This window comes from Pogona vitticeps, chromosome 13 (genome assembly GCF_051106095.1).
Source record: "Pogona vitticeps strain Pit_001003342236 chromosome 13, PviZW2.1, whole genome shotgun sequence".
In the NCBI taxonomy this organism is placed as follows: Eukaryota; Metazoa; Chordata; class Lepidosauria; order Squamata; family Agamidae; genus Pogona; species Pogona vitticeps.
The window spans coordinates 844,992-865,458 of NC_135795.1; the positions used below are offsets into that span (position 1 = coordinate 844,992).

At 53.6% G+C, this 20,467-nt stretch overlaps 1 protein-coding gene across 1 annotated transcript in view; it reads right to left on the minus strand.

The window, feature by feature from the left end:
• The window catches only part of GRID2IP (Grid2 interacting protein), a 34,360-nt gene extending 14,278 nt beyond the window's left edge, over positions 1 to 20,082 (minus strand). Inside the window, exons 1-10 of the mRNA XM_072982657.2 lie at positions 19,834 to 20,082; positions 18,461 to 18,786; positions 17,827 to 18,093; positions 16,558 to 16,712; positions 7,088 to 7,342; positions 5,411 to 5,496; positions 4,399 to 4,468; positions 3,859 to 3,950; positions 2,407 to 2,590; positions 1,574 to 1,728 (exon numbers count right to left, since the gene is read on the minus strand). Of these exons, the coding sequence (XP_072838758.2) occupies positions 1,574 to 1,728; positions 2,407 to 2,590; positions 3,859 to 3,950; positions 4,399 to 4,468; positions 5,411 to 5,496; positions 7,088 to 7,342; positions 16,558 to 16,712; positions 17,827 to 18,093; positions 18,461 to 18,786; positions 19,834 to 19,849 (1,606 nt within the window). The 5' untranslated portion in view covers positions 19,850 to 20,082. The remainder of the gene's footprint in view (positions 1 to 1,573; positions 1,729 to 2,406; positions 2,591 to 3,858; positions 3,951 to 4,398; positions 4,469 to 5,410; positions 5,497 to 7,087; positions 7,343 to 16,557; positions 16,713 to 17,826; positions 18,094 to 18,460; positions 18,787 to 19,833) is intronic.
• Positions 20,083 to 20,467: the final 385 nt, after the last annotated feature.

Below are 20,467 nucleotides of genomic sequence, written 5' to 3' on the forward strand. Positions count from 1 at the left end.
GGGGGGCGCCCAGGGGCTGAGGCACAAGAGGTACCCTTTCAGTTTTCTGCTTCAGGGGGACTCGTTAATCATTTGGCGGGGGGCTCTGCTTGTGGGCTTGCAGGCTGAACCCTTGGGTCTTCCAGATGCCCAGCTGGCTCTTCTCATAAAGCACCGGCTCACCTACTACCGTATCCTCTGCAGGGGAGCAGAGCAATCCCACCCGTCGAACTCTGCCGCAGAGTTTCTCCGTTGCTTCTCCCTCCATCAACCACCACCACCACCAGCCAGCCCGGCCAATCCTGTGCACGGCCCAAGGGGGACTCCCACTGACCTGGGCTGCGGCTCTGAGGCCCCAGCAAAAGGACCCGCCTCCTCACAGAGGTCACTGCCTTTTGTGGCCACGCATTCCGTGGTCTGTCCACCAAAAGCACCCTCCGTGGCTTCTATGGAAGAGTCCTGTTCTGCCCCCCCCCCAGCGTTTGAGCCGCCCTTTGCTATTAAAACAATCTCCTTGGAACAAGCCAAGGAGCCCTTGCTCGTAAACCACCCCGTCTTCAGCTGAAGAGTAAAACGTTTCGTTCTTAATTGGCCTCGTCAGGGTGGAAAGCCCACAAACTCCCCCCCACCCCAGAAGAGCGCAGCTGGCGCCCGAGTTGCTGCAGCGACGGGAAAAGAGCAGCCTGCGCATGGAGGAGTCGGAGTGGGGCCTTTGTGTCAGGGACTGGGGCGACGCCTTCCTTCCCTCCCTGCCACCCTGGGGTGTCGACACCTTCCCTAAAAGAGGCCCCCGACAACGTCTCTCTCTGCCAGCCAGGCACCGTCTCCAGCCGACTGGAGGCATAAAGCCCAAGGAAGTGACGCCCAGTCTCCTTCCCGAGCGGGTGAGAAAACACGGTCAGGTGGCCATCCAACCGGACATGCTGGAGGATGTGGATTTCCTGCAGTGCCTGGGAGAGGCTTGGTTCCCTTACTACTGCACTGTCCCTCCTTTTGAAAGCGCTTGCCTGGGATCAGCACCTAGATGGATTATACCCACAGCATCCGCTAGAAAAGGACATGCGCTAATGCATCTGAAGTGTCTGGCCAGCACCAAAAGCCTGAGCACCGAGGCTTTGGATCCCTTTCTGAGTGGGCAAAATGGTCCCTCCGTTCTGGATGCTGTGGGGCCAAGCCTTTGGGTACCTTGGCTTGAAATGGGGTGAGGGGCCCCACCTTCGGCTCACCTGCTTTACTCCCTCCAAAGCTGCTTTCGGGGACTCCTCTTTCTCTCTCTCTCTCACCTTCCTAAGATCGGCCCTGTGGGATAATGGGCTGCCCTCCGTAGGGCTGACAGGATCTCCGTAAGCAAAGAGGGGCAATTTCCCCCAGTTTGCATGGTGGTGATGATGGGGGGAAACCCATAATTTCAGTGACCAATCTGGTACCCCTCAGAGGTAAACCGTCCCTTTTGGAAAGGCTGATGAGCAGCACATGGATTTCCTCTGTGGGCGAGGGACGTGGGGGGGTGGGAACAAACGTGAAACCTTCTCCTTTCTTAAGGACGAAGCAACAAACTGTGATTTCCAGCCCTAACCGTCCTCGGGCCGCTCACCTGCCAGGGACTTGTAGCCGAGAAACCTGGCGATCTTCTGCTGGCAATGCTCCTGCTCCTCGTAGGTCAGCAGCTGGTAGACGAACTGCCAGATGATGTGCTTCGAGGGGGTGTCCAGGACAGGGTAGACGTCCACAATGAGGGTGTCAATGTTCCTGGGTGGAGAAGAGAGCAGGCAGCTGTTTCTCTGGGGTGGGAGAAGGCAGGCAGGCCGGGGGCAGGGGTGGGGGGGTGGGGGACAAATCCAAAATCCTGGACTGGACTCAAGGTGCCTGACCATTACAACTGGCATCTGGTCCCATGCCTTTAACAGCAGATCAAGAGGCACCAAGAAGGCAGGCAAAGCTTTGCTTCTCACTTCCATTTGTTTTATCCCCGGCTGGGTCCAGCTAAAACTCTGTTTGAGCAGACATTTACTTTGTTTGTGCTGCCACCAGTTGCCTTTTGCATTTCTATTTTGATTGTTATATGTCCCTTGATTTGATTCATGTCTTTGCCATCATTCCCGAAACAGTTCTCACGCGTGCCCAAAGCTTGCCGGCCACCTTCATCTGCCCCTGCGGAGCCTTCCAGAAATGGCCTGATTCAGCAGCTCCGCCGGCCTTACCAAGAGCCAGCTCCCCTTCCTAGGCTCCCCCAGCAACGTCACAGCAGGACGGAAGCGGCAGGACCCCCCGGCCCTTGAAGATCTGCGTCCGGGCCGATCTTCTGCTCGGGGAAGTGGAAACCCCGCAACAGGGAGAGCGAGAAAAGCGAGACTGCTACTGGCGCACGGTAGACTTCCCATTCTGCCGTTGAGGAAAAGGGAGGGAGGGCAACAGCCAGCCTCTCACCTGTGCTGGAAGAAGCTTTCCAGGGCTTTGCAGACCGTGTAACGCTCGGGGGGTGTGAGCAGGTGCTCCAGCTGCTGCTGGAAGGTCCTCCCTTGGATCTTGATGCTGGAAGGCAGGATCTCGGCCACCCACTGCAAGGAGGTGAGTGCGGAGGACGAGCTGGGACTATCCGAGGACTCCCCGTCTGCACACGCGGGCACAAACCAGTGGGTCAAGCAAGAGACTTATAATAAATAATAAACAATAGTGCATGGGAGGGAGGGAGGAAGGAAGGAAGGAAGGGCCTCTGCTATAACACTAAAGTCTCCCCACCCCCATGTAAAAATCAAGAGGAATTTGAAAGAAAAAAGACTCTCGTGCCTTCTAGAGGGCCATGAAGTCACAGATTTTGAGCAGATGCAAGCTTGACATCACATAGCATATGGGGAAAACATGGATCTCATCAGTGAGGGAGAAGATCTTCTCCGGTTCCCCTGGAGGTGGGCTTTTGTGGAGACAAATGGGACAGTGTAGGGGCATATGTAGGGAACCTTCCCTTCCCTTCTGGCTGTGCCTACAGGATTCATAAAGGAAGGCTTCCATCTAGCCTGAAAAACCACAGGCTGTCGGCAGCTGCTCTCCGAAACAGGGGAGTTCCAGCTGCGCTGATTAAGCCCTTTGCCGACACAGGCAGATGGAGGAGGCTGAGCTGAGCTGTAGCGTATTGTTAGCCTGGGCGCTTTCTGCACCGCTTCAGTGACAAGTTAGGAGCACTCCCCAGGACATGGAAGGGATAATGAATGCCATGGCAGGAACGTCTACCTTACTAGCCTCACTTTAGTGGCTTCTTCACTTTATTATTGTGATACTTTTACTGCCAGCAATGGGGGGGGGGGGTGTTCCGTTTCTGGGAAGGCTAATGACTCCAACATCAAGCGAGCGGTGAATCAGCTCCAGGTTTTATTCAGACCTTGACAGAAGTTGCCGGAGGGGCTGAACTCCAGTCATGAATTAACTTCAGGACCCTGGAGAGCTCCTAAGGCATATCTCTCTCTCTCTCTCTCTCTCTCTCTCTCTCTCTCTCTCTCTCTCTCTACCTCCTGGGTCAAAATAACTTTGCCAGCTTAGGTGTTCTGAACTAGGGCAGTCGTTTCCAATCTCGTGGGTCCCCAGATGTTCTTGGACTCCTCCTCCCAGAAACCTTCCCAAATAGCTGTTTTGTCCAGGAATTCTGGGAGTCATAGTCCAATCAAATTTGGGGACCCAAGATTGGGAACCACTGCACTAAGTCCTAAATCCAGGTGGTAGTCTTTACCAAGATAGAGAGCAGACCCACACAAATAATGGGGTGTACAGAAGTCCTGGCTTAACGTTCAGCCCTTGATTTCCCGCCTCAGGTGGGAAAGTGCCTTGGGTGGCCTAAGAGCAGACCGCGGGGGCCCCCAGCCCACCCAAAGGAGTCAGTCTCATCACCTGAAAAGCTCACGATGCCTTCTTCCACCACGAGGGTGGGCATGGCCCCGCTGCCTTGAAGCATGGAGACAACCTTCTCGTGGGAGCAGTTCCTGTCGGGGGGAGAAGACCGAAGCCATGGCATGTCGAGGAAAGACCCAGCACCAGAGAAGCCTTCCAAAGAAGCCCGGGGTGGGGTGGGGCAAGGTGGGGGTCCTGCACGGACACAACCCACAGGGAGGAGCTCAGGAGATGGCTGTGAGGGGATGGGGGGGGCAAGCCTCGGCTCTCCTTTGGCCCCAAGATTCAGGCTCAGGGCTCGGTTCTCTGGGTGTCAGGCTTTGGAGCCAAATTCTCAGCAGCGTGGGGCTTCCCGCTGAGCAACCCTAGGCGGCCGGATTCTTTCCCACGGCTTCAGGAGGCACCCTCGAGGCATGCTCAGCATCACCCTTCTCTTTCCCCTTCCCTCGCATGCTTCAGGGCTCCTGCTGGTCGTGACATGCGCCTCTCCGCTCCCAAACTCGCCCCAGAGGCTCAGCAGGGTCGGCCTGCCACACACACCTCATATCCAGCCCATTGAGGAACAAGATTCGGTCGCCAGGCTTCAGTGATGCTTTGTCAGCTGGACTACCTACGAAAATCAAACACAGACATGGTGGTTGCAGGGGCACTGGGCTCAAGGGACACCCACCCCTGCCCCCCAAAGCGCAACACCCCGTGTAAGAACAGAAGAGCGAGTACTGCGAAGCCTCCATCTTTCCCTCCCCTGATTCAGAGAGAGAGAGAGAGAGAGACATCCGTTTTACTGCGAAGCCCATCCCTCCTGGGGCCTCCTCAACACCATACCAAAGGCTTCCATTTGATCAGCGCCGCCTGCCCCCCCAGGTTCCTGTTGCTCTGACCCTGGGCATTCCACCCTTTCCTCTCCTTTTAATTCCAATTTTAAAACAGGATGCTAAAAGGGGGGCAAGGAACAGTGAAGGTGGGCTCTCCTAGCAGGTGAGCCGGTGCCTGCCTGCAAATCTTGTCTGCCGCCATTCTCCAGCTTTGTAAGAGAGGAAGGATTTCTGTTCCCCAATATTCACCTGCTCCTACCAGCCCCACGGCGTTCCCTCTCACACTGGCTGGCCCCACTCCTGCCCCATCCCAGAATTTCTAATGACAGAAAAGCCTCCTTTAATGAGATCTCTTTTAGCATCCTCTTGGAGCCCTGGACCAACGTTCTGGAGACATTACTGCTTTTAACTACAACTCCCACAACCCCCCCATTCGGACAGACATGTGGCATGCTGGCTGAGGAATTCTCGTGGGCCATCCCCCCAAAAAGGAGCTTCTCCTCGCTCTGGGTCCAGGGATGCCAAGCATTTCCAGAAGCAGGGAAGCAGCACCCCGATCTGGTGATTTCACATCTGCGATTCTCCCCTCGACAAGGAGAACGGGTGGCCTTATTTTGCAGTAAGCAAAGCATCCATATTTATGCAGAGAAAACAGATGCAACCAGGGCTCAGGCTAACGATGTAAACATGTTTTGCTTTTTTTTTTTTTAATGCGAGAAATGGCAGCCCCCACTTACCAGGCAAGACGGACTCGATCCACACCGGGGAATGGCCGCGCAGAGTAAAACCGAAGCTCCTGCTGCCTTTGTAAACACGGATGGTCCTGGGTGCAGGGAGGAGGAAAGTAAGTTACTAGTCCTTAGGTTTGCAGAAAAGCTTCTGAAGGACCATGGAAGCAAAAGGCAGGCAATAAAATAAGCGGATCCACATCGAAGGGCATTTCCAATTCTCTCCTGGATCTGTCCGGAGTTTTGGGGTGACCCACGGGGAATGGAAGCCCAGTCCTTTCTTCTCCCTGGTTAAGAAACTCCCTCCCCAGCCCCCTCCCTCTGCATCCATCATGTGTGTGATACTGGGGGAGAGGAGAACCAACCCCAAAAAGCTTTCCCGGGCACTCTGGCTTGGGCCCTTTGGCCCCAAACTCAAACACTCTCTCCTAGCCATAGGGTGCATAGAGAGTTAGGTCTCTGGATCAGGTCGACCACTGCTCCCACTGGGGCTGCCCTCCAGGCTTTTAGGAAAGTCTCCTTCCTCGCGCTACCTGCAGACACCTATGACCGAAGCAGGGACCTGCTGCCAGCAAAGCAGGTGTTCTCTCTCCAAGGAATAGCCTTTGAGGAAGACAAGGATTCGTGCCGTGAAAGCCGCAGAGCCCATATGCCGTCACTGGCCCCAGCCAGCCAGCCCTCATGAGCCAGGCGGGTCAAGCCACCCAAGACCTGCTTCGAAGCCCACGGTCCTCCGCTCTTGATGCCTCCCCCCCTCACCGGCGAGTGTCCTCTGCAGCCCAACAGGACCCTGGCCTTTGCCCTTCGCGCTGGCTCAGATCACCCTGAGCTGGCTGGCTGGCTAGCTCTCCCCGGGGTCAGCCAGTGGTTGGGGGTTCGATTCCCCAAATGGGCCTCTCGGGAGAAGAGCCAACCTGGTGGTGCTCTGAGCAAGCTGCACACAGGCCCAGGCCACCCCCAGAATAAGGAAAAGGTGAGCTACTTTTGAATGCCCAGTGGTTCTTAACCTTTGTTACTCGGATGTTTTTGAACTGCAGCTCCCAGAAACCCCAGCCAGCACAGCTGTTGGTGAAGGCTTCTGGGAGTTGCAGTCCAAAACTCCTGAGTAACCCAAGGTTAAGAACCAGTGCTCTATACACCCCCCAGAAAAACCAACAACCCTGGAAAGGATTATCATAAGGTAGAATTGACTTGATGGGACACGGTTATTAATTATTAAGACGGCTTGGTGTGTGTGTGTGTGTGTGTGTGTGTGTGTGTGCGTGCGTGCGTGCGTGCGTGCGTGCGTGCTGTGGCTGATGGGATTACATGGACTGGCACCTGTGCAGCCTCGGGCAAGTGACACGGTAGTCCCATAATGCCACCGGAAGGAGGGTCTGGGAAGCCCCTTTCTGAGGACTTCACACCTAGGCAACCCTCGGAGGGGTGCTGTCACTAGGAATCACCTTGGCGGTACATCATTATTCAATAAATTAAGATATTCAATGGCTGGGAGATTTGTTGGACAACTTGCATTTTTTAAAAACAGAGAGAGGTTTGTTCTGCGGACAGCTTCCGCCTTCCTGGACCTGATTCACGTCATTTCCAAGTTCTTTACACAAGGGAGCAAGATGCCTGCTGTCGACTCGGCTGGTGGTGGGTGGGTGGGAAGCCTGGGAGGGAAAAGTCTGACCGAGGGAGACTTGCCTGCAAGCTGCCCCCGACCCCACATTGCTGGCGATCAGGGAGGTGGCCTTCCTCAGGCCCTTGGCGCTTTCTTCGTGGCTGCGTGGCAAGGAGCTGGCCCGGGTGGAGACCAGGAGCCGCTCGGGGTGGTCCTCGCTGCGGCTCCGTCTCAGCCGGCGGGCTGGCGGCTCGGTCCTGGCCCGGCACAGCTTACTGATGAGGCTTTGGGAGACCACCTCGTCGAAGCGCTGCCTGTGTTTCCTGGGGATGAAGATCCTGGGGGACATGACAAGGGACAAGCGTCAGGGCTGTGGCGGAGAGCTCAGATTTGGTCCACCCGCTCGGCTACAGGCAGCCATCCAAACCCTTCAAGCAGAGACAGCTTGGAGATGTGGGTGGGGGTTGTGGAGCACACCTTCCTCCCCCAGCTCTCTGGCCCGGCTGCTCTTCCAGCAACTGCGTGCCGCTCCTCCCAGGGGTTTGATGCTGCCATCCTCTAGACAAGCGTGCCCACCCCTGATGAAAAGGATTTGCTTCGGGGGCAGGTCCTCATGACAAGTACGATCGGTTGCAATGTATTCGCGAAGGCTTGCCTTCATTATACAGCGATCGGTTGCCTTCATTAGATGGCGAATGTTTCCCTGGCTATCCATGTAGGAAGCAGGAACGTGTCTGTGTGTACTATGGGCATCGGAGTTTGCCAGCCTGCTGCAAAGCGCAGGGTATTTTTAAAAGCTTTCCTCCCAGATGGTGTTTTCGACTTGCTCAAACCTGACAGCAAAATTACGATGAGCTCACCCGTCTCTCGTCCAACCCCTTTGGAAGGCATCTCGGCTGCGCCCGCCGTGCCAGTGCGCGGGCACCCACGCCAACCCCACCCACGCCAGCAGAGCAGCGGAGGGCACCCCAGCCTTTGGCAGCCTCGGGTAGGAACCGTCTGGATGCTCTGAAGGCTGCGCTACACACAACGTATCATTCTAGGTGAAGCCACATGAGTGTCCATGATTTGGGCAGAGTCATAGTTCTCAGGGATCAGGCGTCCAAATGAATCCCGTGTTTCTGCGCAGGAGGCCCATCCGCTCCACGAAGCAAACTGGTTTCCAAATAACACTCCTTCTACCTTCCCACCTTTCCCTCCACAACCTTGTGAGGTAGATCGGAGAGGAGGTCACTTTCGTGGCCGCGCAGGAATTCGAACCCGAATCCCCCAGGCCCTGGTCTAGGATCCTAACATGACACTAGAGGGCTCTCTTGCTTTTGTGCGAACACAGCTTCCACCGATCAGCCATTGCAAACAGAACGTTCTTATCCTTTTGGACCAAGAATTGGGTCATGCATTCACTCTCCTCAGATATGGGGTCAAAAATACACCAAAACGGTCTCTTTCTCTCCCACCCCCACCCCCACCCTCTTTTCCACTTGCAAAGAGAGAGAGAGGGGGAGGGAGGGAGAGATGAACAGCAATGTACTGGTTTGCTAACCAGACCCTAGTTCATATCCTGCCAGGTTAAGAAACAACCCTGGGCAGCCTTGGCACATATATCGAGGGCCAAACCGTACATTATAGACAACTTGTTATTAGAAGCTGAGATTTCTCATATGCTTCTACCACTTTCTGCAGCCATCACATTGCATGCTTTGCATGCCTAAGACACCCCCTGAGCGGACAAGGACAATTCACGGAGATGGTCAAGCGCAGCTGGCTGATCGATCTCCATCCCTTTTGAGCTGGGCTTGTGCGGGAGAAGTGGCTCAGTTTGTTTCACTGGAGGGGGTGTCTTTGGGCTTCCTTGTTCAGGGTCACTCCTGACCAGAGAGCGGAACGGCCGAGGGGGAGGGGCAGAGGGATGCTTCTTCACTGCCAAAGGGGCTTAAGCGCAGGGCGGACTTGTCAGCTGCACAGGGAGCCAAGGATTAAAAACGCCGCACCCGGCTGGATTACGCTGAGCTGGTGGTAGGGAAACCTGGCCAGGCTGTCAGCTTGGGAGTTGGGGGGTGGAGAAGGGCGAGGTCTCCGCACAAGGGCCACAGCCCGCTAGCCCAAGCCATGGGCCAGCTCACACCGTTGCAATGACCAGCTTGGACCCAGGGCACCGCCTTGCTGGTAATCCACAAAGAGCGTGCCTTTTTTCGGACTACAATCCCCATGCCAGTTGGGGATTATGGGAGTTCTAGTCAAAAAAAAAGAGGAACATGTCCAGTCTGTTATCTGTGGCACTTCCTGATATTCTCTTCCCTGACTCACATCCTTACGCAAGGCATAACCTTTAAATCATTGAAGGTAAACAATAACAATAACAACAATACAAGAATGGAACATTAACACTTATCACAGAAAGAGAACACAGCCCTGGGCAGCCAATTAAAGGTTAGCCATCATGATAAAGTCGTGATGACCGTAAGGTTACCACTACCCACCACTGAAGAATAACAAGCAATGATATCAACGCATAGTTTAATGCACAGACTCAAAGCTGGCTCTCCACCCCCGTTTTGAGTCCGAACCGCTGAATCGCTCCGTGGTTTTAGGCCTCTGGCTGCAGAGCCAGAGGTTGGGAGTTCGATTCCCCTTCTGTGCTTCCTCAATAGGGGCTGGACTGGATGACCCTCGGGGTCCCTTCCAACTCTGCAGTTCTCAGCTTAGATTACTATTCCAAGCTCCAGGAGGGGCAGAGAGGCTTGTGTGCAGGAAAAGCCCCCCTCCTGCTTTTCCTCCAGAACATGGGTGTTGTGGGGTCACCAAAAGGTTCCTTGACGTTGGCGATGGCCTGTCGCTTTGCCCCCAGAGGGTGGTGGCCACTATTTCTGCTGCAAAACAACAACAGCACAGGAGTCTGGGTGGAGACGGATGACCGCGCCATGCCCTCCACGGGGAGGGGAAAGGGGTGTCCCAGGTTTTGTAGGGCAACCCCCGCCTTGCATTAATCCCATCCTGGCTGACCCCCTGCTGCCATCTGCTCTGCTCCCCCACCCCCCACCCCCACCCCCAGGGCGAAACACTAGGGGAAAGATCCATGGAGAAGCGTGTGCATGGGACTGCCCATGAAGGGGTGACCTTCCCGGTTAAGAGGCAGCCGCCCCGTCTCTTGGGCGCTGCTGCTGCTGAGAAAGCCATAATGTGATCCTTTCCAGAGAGAGAGAGAGAGAGAGAGAGAGAGAGGTCAGAGATGGGAGGGGAGGGTTGAAAATGGGGGCGCTGAGCACCCTCTGGGTAACCAGAGAAGATCCCAGCTCCCCCCCCCCACCGCTGCCGGTCATTTCATACATGAGGATGATGATTTTGTCCTTCCCCATCTTCCAAAGGGCAATCCTGGCAGAGGAACAGCAGGGAGAGATGGAGATTGGTGTGGGGAGGGAGGGAGGGAGGGAAGGACGATGATGTTCCACCGAAGAGGCCGAGCAGAGCTGGCAGGCAGCCCCCTTCTGTCACCAACTGCTCGCTTCAACGCAGGCCAACAAACCAATCTGCTCTACTCCTGGCCAAGCTGAGCTCCGAAGCAGGGATTTCAGCCCTGGACGGTGCGTTCTGGAGCACTGCCTTTCGGTGGGGGGGCGGGAGGAGGGAGTAGGGTGTCCCACCGAAGGGCTGGTCCGGGCTGGCTTTCTGAATTCTCTTACAAGATGGCCTCGGTGATGATGCAGAGGGCAGGTACTCCGAAGACCCTAACTCTAAGCCTAGCCCTCCATGTGGAAGAAGCCGAGGAAGCCTTCACACATCGACTGACCCAGAAGGCAGGAGGGAGGAATGGAAACTGCCCACTGGCAGAACCTGGTTGAGGTGCTGGGTTCTGCCTTCTTGCCAGCTGGGATCTATCAATACCTCCCCTAATAAAACGACAAATTGTCCAGAGAGAAGTCAAGTTGAAGAAAAACTGTAGGGTTTTCCCCGGCATGATTCAGAACTTGGTGCATAAACAGGGCAGAAGGCCTCCTTGAATAATGCCATTTTGGACACCAACTTCATCAGCACATCCCAATGAAGGAAGATTAATTTCTGAGGTGCACTTTGGAAGGCCCTTTGCTCTCCTGGGTTCACCTGGGTATATAATCGCCCATTTTTCCCGGGGGGAAGGTGGGCAGTGACATGGCCCGAATCATCCTCGTTCCTTTCCTAATTGGAGTGTGTGACTTAAGCCAGCAAGTTTCAAGCATTTGGGGGTGGGGGGGTGGGGGGAAGAGAGAGATTTTGATCCCCCCCTGGCATTCTGAAGAATTACTCCTCATCCCAAAGATCTGAAGGGCAGGAGATGATGGAGAAAGTGGATTGCATTTCACCTATTACTAAAACGAGCTCAAAGGCATTTCTCCCCTCCCCCCAACCCCGTAATTAGAGAATTCCCAGTGGAAAGAGATGTAATCTCTGTCAGGGGGCTGAAAGTGGCCTGGTTCTGAAAGACTTTGTCCCCTAAAAGTCCCTGAAAAGAGAGAGAGAGAGAGAGAGGGAGAGAACAGGCAGATGGAAGAGAGAGAGGCAGTTTGAAGCCACCCATCAGTTTTCCTTGCCTGTCAGTGTTTTAAAAAGCAACCAAGAAAGATGAATGTCCATGGAAATGTAGGGCATGCATGCCGGCTTCTGGAAGGGGGACCTTGGGGGGAGAGGAAAAGCCAAGGAGGGATATATTCAAGCCTGCAAGTCCCGCTGAGAGGTCTCTGGAGCCCCCCTGGATAAAAGATGCTTCCAAATGACACGTACTGTACCTTGAAAGAACTGTGCAAAACATAGATGTATATACACCTCTCTCTCTCTCTCTCTCCACTGCTGGTTAAGCAATTCTAGTCCAAGTTTAAACAAGCATTTTGTCAATTTGGTTGACATTTAATTTCCAAGAGGTGGAAGGGTTTGGCCCACATCAGCGTCAATCCCAGGGAATCTTCGAAGAGGCCACATTCCTGCCCCCTGTTTTCTTGGGACAAACTTGCAACGCCACGCGTGCAACCCAGAGGGACCCGTTCGGTCGAAGGTCACCCATTTCTGAGCCTTCAGCAACACCTAAAGATGGAGATGTTACTTCTTTAGGCGGAGCTTGGTAACTTTTCTTGTTTGGACTACAACTACAACCTCATGACTCAGGGAATTCTGGGACATGTAGTCCAAAAAGCATTGACTCCAAGCCCTGTCTGAGGATCCTGCAGCCGGTATGGGTACCGACCAGTTGGCCTGGGGGATCATGGGAGTTGTAGTCTTTCCCATATCCGGATAGTCCAAGAACATGCACCCAAATGATCTACACCATAACGATGAACAATACTGTCCCTAAAAGTGATACTATCTGGTTCTCTAATTGAAGAAGTCCTAAAACAGGAAAAACAAAGAAAGACAGCAATCAACAGCCCTGCTCTGATAGGATCCAGCATGTTGCTAAAGCAGCCCTGGAAAAGGAGGGGATAACGCAATAGATACGATCAACAGCCTTACGTTAGACTGGCCTGAGTTAATGAAAGAACCCACAAGGTTTTGAGTTGCACAGGCTTCTTCATTCAGTCGGAGGGAAAGCTAGCAATATTTCAGGCGCACTGCTTTGATGTGACAACCGGGTGATAAATAGCGGAATTGCTGGCACCGTTCCTGACAGAAGCTGAGAAATCTGCATGGTTCAAAATGGACTACAGGTCTCCCCAGGTCTCGTAGCCGAGCCTGCTACCTCTGGTCAACTCTCTGAAAACCGAAACTTATGTCCTTCTGCACTACTCTAAGTTGTGTTGTCTACGGAGGGGATGTCCCCCACCCTCCTTTGGATTCTAAGGTTAAGAGGTTGGGGAGACTGACCTTGTTTATGAATGTTACTTGCCTGCTCTCTGCAAAAAAAAACAAGTTCAAATCCACGGAAACGACGGAGCAGGTTTGCATCATGGACCCCATTGTTGTGAACCCAGAACTGCTATTTAAAAGGACGCTTAAAGACAACAAAATAGAAAAGAGCGTGGCCCTCCATGCTCTGTCGCTGATTGCCCCACAGACTTGAAAGTCTCCTGAAGTCACCGCCTGCTTCCAGCCTCCATCATCCCAACCGCTGGCCCTCGCCGTGACATCTGGCCACCCTTGACCTTGATGTGTGATATGAACCCTGCAGTGCCTGTAACACTGTTCTCCTGGCAACCAGAGGCTGAAATCTCTTTTGGCGTGGAGCGCTCTGCCCCCCCCCCGAGAAAGACCCTCGGTCCCATCGGCCAGCCTGCACCAGAGAGCCCGGCCCGAAATAAATACCTCCCTTGCCTTTTCACCTGGCACGAACCTGTTCACAAAAAGGCTTTTTAGAGGCATTTTTTTGGGGGGGGGATTCCCTCCGAAGGATACTGAGAGATCATGGACCCTTCTTGCAGATGTCACTGGGTTGCCGCTCACTGCAGAATTAAGTGGATCCAAGAAGACTCCTGCTGAGATTTCTATTTCTCTCTCTCTCTCTCTGTGGGTCGCTCTTCCTGTACCCCAAAGGACCGTTTTGCCCCCTACTCACCCAAGGCAGCTCATCTTCCTCATGTGCTGCTTCTCCTCCTTCTGCTGCTGGTCTGTCCCCACATCTTTGAACAGGAGCGCTCGCCCTGCACACTTTCGTAAGGTCTGCAAACCATATGGCAGGGAGGGTGGCGGGCGAGGGGGGGGAAGGCTTGGAGATGGGAGCGAGGCGCAGCGAGGAACCAGGAGCGACAGCGCGCTTTATCTCCAAAGGGATCAAGAAAATGTCAGCAAATTAAAATCGGAAAGAGCTTAATTCTGGATAAATGGGTGGAAATCCACCGGATCTTCCAGAAAGAAAAGGAGGAAAACACACAAACAAACAAATAGCAGTGATTAAAGGTGCGGGGGGGGGGGGAAGCTATCCTGGCACTGTGAGAAGGCTTTGTTTTCTTTTGGGATTTTTTTTTTTATCCAGCAAGAGGATTTGGCGTGTAGCAGCTGCAGGGGGTCCCAAAAGCAGCCGTAAACAAAATGCTTTCAAAGCAAGGTCTTAAGCTCCCCAATCATGCAAGGAAGAGGGAGATGGGGGGGGGAACAGAGGAGGCTGCCCAGAGCAGAGATGAGGTGCCCCCCTCACCCCACCTTCAAAGGCCGCCATGGAGAGAGATTGGGGAGGTTCTTGGCTGCATGGCTGGGCACACCGAACACGGCAAGATCTGAGGATGGAGAGCCCAGTTCCACCATGCAAGTAGGCGGGTTGGTGCAGAAGGAAGAGCCCAGCCCTGGCATCCCATTCAGCTGCCTTGCTATGGTTGGCCCCAGAAGAGGCAAAGAGGCCAGGTTTCCTCCTGATCTCCATTCCATGACCTTAAGCAGCTCTCTCTCTCTCTCTCTCTCTCTCTCTCTCTCTCTCTCTCTCTCTCTCTCTCATGCAGTCCAGCAACCTAACCCCCCCCAACACACACACACACACACCCTAGGGCTGGGGGCAGCAGGGAAGCAACCAAGGATGTCCCTATGTCAGCAAACAGAGGGTCCAGGCCTAAGGTCCCAGTGAGAAAATGTCCTGCTTTTCCAGAAGGTCAGCTAGGGAGGGAAAAAAGGCATTTGAAAAGCACAGCTTCCTTTCCTTCCCTCTCTCCCCCTCTCTCTGCAGCTCATTTCATCAGAGCAGATTAGAGGGTAGAAATCTTTTTGGTGGGAACAGGGAAAATAAATAAATAATAATAATCTGAGATGTGCATAACTGGAAGGGACCCCTAAGGATCATCCAGTCCAGCCCCTTTCAAGGAGTCCCAGTGGGGGAATCAAACTCCCAACCTCTGACTCCACGGCCAGAGGCCTCAACCCCTGAGCGAAATGATTCTCAAGAGAGCCACACTCATCTCCTTATTACAGCCACAGGATGATGGTCCTCTGAGACATCCATCCTCTCATTGTACATTTTTTTAAAATGACCCAAAAGTTGTTGTTTCGATGCCCAAGAAAGACACCCTGATCTAGTTCAGCTTTCCAGCAGTTAGATAAATTCCTTGTTAGGACACGAACTACCAGAATCATTCGACCAGCATGTGCAGCCCATGGAAGCTCTCTGCGCGACGGATGTGCTTAGAGACGTTTCAGTCTTTGCTGGGTTTGGAAACTTCCACGAAATTTGCAAGGCAAGGAAACTCAACTGGGACCCTGGCTTCTTTATTCATTGAGCATCGCAGTTAATGAGGCCGGGAAAGACACCGGGGAGCTTCTCGCAATTCAAGTAGAAGAGGAACGAGCTGGAGGGACGTCCTGCTCAGCTAAGCCACATATCCTCCCTTGCAAGAGAATCGCATGCCAGCAAGAACTGGGTTACAGGTTTGGGCTGGTTTGGGGGCTGAGGCTAGGAAGGGTTGGCACCACCCTCCCTTGACGAGGCTGTCCTGGAAACCTCCATTCCTCCGTCCCACAGATTAGAAGGGAGAAGCGGGACAACAGAGCCAGGTGGAGGCTTCATTGCCTAATGGCCACGCCTGTAATCCTCTCGGTCAGCCTCACGTGCAGATGGCACCCCATCACAGAGCAATGCCCCTGGTTGCAAAAAAAGGGGGGGGGAGAGGATGCTGGACTGGCAATCACATCTACAGATCTGGGGTGGAGGGGAATCCTACACAGAGGGCCCTCCAGGTCAGCCAGCCGGCTGGGGAGTTAGCCCCTGTGGGCAAGTCTTATTGAACGGGAGCGGCGCGTGTTGACTGCCAAGAAATTGTGCGCAGAGAGCCACTCTTGACAGAGGCAGGACATCTGGGCCTTCTGACCCACCAGAAAGCCATTTTGCACTTTGATGGAACTGGACTGCATCCTTTGGGTGAGCCTTTCTCTCCCCTTGTGCTGCCTCTCAAGCCGTCCAGAGCCCTTTGTGGCAACTGCCATCTTCTCAGAGGAACGGATGGCTGCTCTGGAGACATAAAGGACCCCCTGTGAGTAAGAGGAGGAGGAGGAGGAAAACCTCAGAAGGATCCCCACCCACGCCTGGAACTGGCTGGACTTTCTACTTTAGCTTCTCTCTAAGCGAGTTAGCAACATTTCCTTTGCAAACTCTCCTGGGGATGTCCGGACTCTGATGCCAAAATTCTGGGCACACCAATTTGTGCTAGAAGGACCTTGGAGGGACTTTGCCTGAAGCTTATCCTGGTCTCTTATCAATTCCAAGTAGCAGGGGAGGGACTGGCTTTGTTTTACACTTTCAGAAATATTTTCCAGGTGGACTATGAGAATTGGCCACTAGGGGGAACCAGAGAGTGCTTTTCTGTATTTTCCGATGTGCCGGAAACAGCCACACAAAGCATTCGTGAGGTGCAACCTAACAAATTAATTAGGGGAGCACAGCAACAGTAAACAATAACCGGTCTGCCGTCAAGTAACAAGCAACTCAATGCATTAAAAAACAAACAAACAAAAAACCTCCAACATGCCGGAGTGTGATCATTCCATAGCTTGGACACCTGTGTTCAGCAACCACCTGCAGATCCTTTACCCCCCCCTTCTTCCTGAGCAGAATCTCACACACGTTGTTGTCTCAAAAACCATAATCTAAGAAGGGTTGGCCAAACCTCCATACCTGATATTATCTATGAGAGGCTGGTGGGAATCCTCAGTGAGGATGGCAGAGAGGGCGTGGGCCAAATAGTCGACCTTCCGCTCCGCCGCGTATTGCTTCAGGGTGGTGAACATCTTTTCCTTTCGGTCCGGCTGGTCTCCCAGGATCTCCTGCACCTGCACACAGAAGCGTGTTACTTATTCAAAAAGAGTCTTTGACTGCTACTCCATAACAGAGACACGTTCTAACTACGAACCTAAGTATCTTTTAAATATCAGTGTAATACGCGTGCCGTTCCTAATACGTATTGCTGTTTTTTGCAGCTCTGATGGCATTATTTCAGACAACTGCAGCTGGTTATAGTATTTTCACAGCATTGTTTCCAATGCCTCAATGATGGCAGGGACCCTCATCCAGAAGCGAGCCATTTCTATGGCTAGGTCTCCATATTTTGTTAATTTTCCAATTCTTTATCTTCAACTCTGGCATTTCTCAGAACTGCAATGTCAAACTTCTTCTTCATCATCATCATCATCTTCTTCTTCTTCTTCTTCTTCTTCTTCAGAGCAGCCATGGGGGGTGGGGGTGGGTGGGGAGAGAAACTTTAGGCAGGGCAGTTTCAGCACCATGGCCAGCGCTGCTGGACCCAGCCAGGGAGGTTGGGTTTCAGCACCATGGAGAGTGATTCTATGGCTCCAGGTGACCCTCCCTTCCCCGAGACTGGTGGGAGTTTTAACCCAATGGCTTTGCTGTTTTTATGTGCCCTCAAGCCCCATAGGTTTCTGTAGCTGAGGGGGAATTCAAAGCCAGATCTCCAGTGTTCCCAGAACATCAGCTAAGAAAGGGTTTCTACCAAACCTTCTCTGCTTCAACGCCATACCTGCTTACTGAAGGGCCACTCCCCTTGTCTGTTGTGGCCAGCTTTTCCAGGGTCGGGTGGGGAGGTTGGACAAGGGAGAAGTGGGCTGGGGAAAGGTCCTCAGGGTCATCCTGCACCCCGGAGAAGACCAAGAGTGACGGCCCCTCTGAGTCAGCGAGCAGCAGTGTCTTCAGAAAGGAATGGAATGAGCAGGCTAAGGCTAGGGACTTCCAGGCCGGAGAGGTTGGCCTTAAGAGGGCCAAGACTTCTGCATGTCTTGCCCAGAAAAGGAAAATCTGGAAGGGGCCTCAGGCCAGAACCACAGAAAAATTGAAAAAGACAAAAATGTTGTGGCAAGACTAACTGCTATACTGTATTTCAATGTGAGGTTTCATGGACGGACGCCTGTCTCTTGGTCACTCTCCGCTTACCTTATTGCTGAACTCCTTGGCTTTCTGCCTCCTCTCCTGGTGGATGGCGTCCGCACTCTGGACAAAGGCCCGCACGTTGCCACTGGCCCACCTCTGAAGGTGCCCCATCTGGAAGAGCCTCAGACGGAGGCTGTGCCCTTGGCAAGCGTGGATCATGGCTGCCGCCTCTTCGTAGCACTTCACGGGGCTCCCATTGACTTCCAGCACATAGTCTCCGGCTTTGACCCCACATTCAGAGGCAGGGGACCCGGGGGCCACACTCTCTACCTGCAAAGACCAGATCCATTGGTCCATGGAGGCCCAGAGAAGCAGACATCCACCACCCAAAAATGAAGACACGCCCAGGCAGAGAAAAATGCAGGCACGCATAAAACAGCACGTGCTGATGTACAGTCAGAAATGATTTTGCAAAACCAGAAAGGATTCCTTCAGTTTAAACAAATGTAGAGTGTGTTTCATTGTCTGCCCTCTTGGTAGGGCCAGCTTGAGCTCTCAGGAGCTGGCTGCTGCCTTGTTGCTGGCCTTTCTTTTGAAACCAGGCAAAGGCTGGTCATTTTTCCCTATTGGGGACACCTTCAAATGAAGGACCACTCTCGGGGAACCCTTCCCATGGGGATGCGGGGTGCCACCTTACCTGCAAGGGACCCTCCCCATCGCCTGTCAAGGTGAAGCCGAACTGCCCCGCGTGGCCAGGGCTGAGGTCCACCTGATGGGCCCGGGAGACCACACCGATGCTGGGCGGGACATTCTCGCACTGCCTGGCCAAGGCCATGAGCGCCTCACAATCCAGGGAAGACACCGGCTGGCCTTCAATCTCCAGGATCTGGTCTCCGGGCTGAAGTCCGGCCAGCTGGGCACTGCTGCCCTCGTCCACGGCCAAGATGTAACACGGCCCATTTCCGCCGATCCTAAAACCAAACTTCTCTGGCCACCTGTGGTTGGTAACAGCCATGGTGGTAACTGGAAAAGAAGACAGGGAAGGAGCTGCACCTGAGACCGGTTCTCCTCTGCCCCCACCCCCACCGAAAGGGGAATATGGAGAAGGTGATCCATCCCAGAGCAGGAGGACCAAAGATCCAGGGAAAAGCCCTCTTCCTTTCTGGAGAAAACTGGAAGGGTCTCCAAAGCGATTCCTCCCTGCCCATTTAACTGTCTTTTGATCTTTGCTGGAAAATCTGCACCCAGCTTTTCAGCTGTTGCTGTTGTTTGATCTAACTTTTCCCTCTCTCAAGAGAACTCTTTGTTATTGCTTTTATTTATTCCACACACGGCATTCAGCATCTCTAGAAACACCAGCAAGTGGGAAAGTCTGCAAGAGATGGTGGAGGCGTTTGTGTCAGGGAAAACGTGCTCGGCTAAAAGCAGTCACAAATCACAGGCTGGTTCAGGGCTCTGGAATCCTTTCTTTCTGTGCCACCTCTCTGTTCTCCCTCACACCCATCCTGAAAAGCCACATGCCCCATGGCTTCTTCAGGTACCACTGCCCCAAAGCCACGAGACAGAGGCTGATGCCGTGTCAGCCTATCTGGTCCACCTCCAATATTTGCAAGGGGGTGCAAATCATAAGGACAGGGCTGTTGTCCGGGTGTTGCTACCTATGAAGGACGGGCACCTTGCAGAGTTCTCCGCTCCTCTCCCTCCTTCCCAATCTTCATCTTTACACCAGATTTGCATTTAGGATAGTGAGTTCCCCATCGCCAAAAAAGGGAGACCATGCTTTTCTCAGAGCACATCTGGAAGAGGATATGGGTTTGCATAAAATGGTGGGTGCTCATTTATGTGCATGGATGCAAAGCCGGATACCTGGCTGGCACAAAAGGCCTTGGAGTTTTCTCTCTTCTCATTCTCTCCAGGTGTCACTGAGACAGAGCCACACCCGAAACCCTGGAAAGCCATCCCTGGGCCTGTCGTCTGTGCTGGAGGGTCCAAAGGTCTCACTGAGCACAAGGCAGGTCATCACCCAGGGACTAGCACCCTCTCCCCTCCCCAGTTCCAGGGAAAACTTACAGAAATGGCTGGCCATTAGACTCTGCCTGAGGTCCTACCCGGGTCCCGGCCATTTCTCTGAAGGATCCAGAGCGCCTTCCCTTCTCTCCACCCTGGATCGTATCGGGCAGCTCTTCCTCCTCAAATGGAGCCAAAAAGGAGAGGCGCTACGGGTCCTTCTCTCAGGCAGACAATGCTGGCGGGACTCCAGTCCTGGGCCCACGGAGAGACTGAACACCCCAGAGCTCCTCCTGGTCTTGCATGCAGCCCGGCTCAGTCCCCGATGGGTGGTTCAAGAGATCTCCGTCCTCTTCTCCTCCAAACTGGAAAGTGTCCCCCCCCCTTTTCTGAGCAGTAACAGGAGCCGGTTCTTTTGAGAGAAAATATTTTTCCAGGAAAGCGAAACAAGTTGAGCCTTTGAGCTGCCGGCAAGGTCTGAAACCTGTCTGAGATTTGACAAGGGAGACTTCTAAGCGGAATTAGGACCTGTCAAGACCTAAACTGGATTAGAGGCTGGCTGGGGCGCCAGGCGAACAAATTGAAACAGACGCTAAGGCAGTGTGCAAGAGGCTCCCACCACGAGGAGAGAAAAGCAGCAGAAGGGTGCTAAGGAAGTGGCGGCGAGATGTCACCTCAAATATTAGAAGCAAAGGAG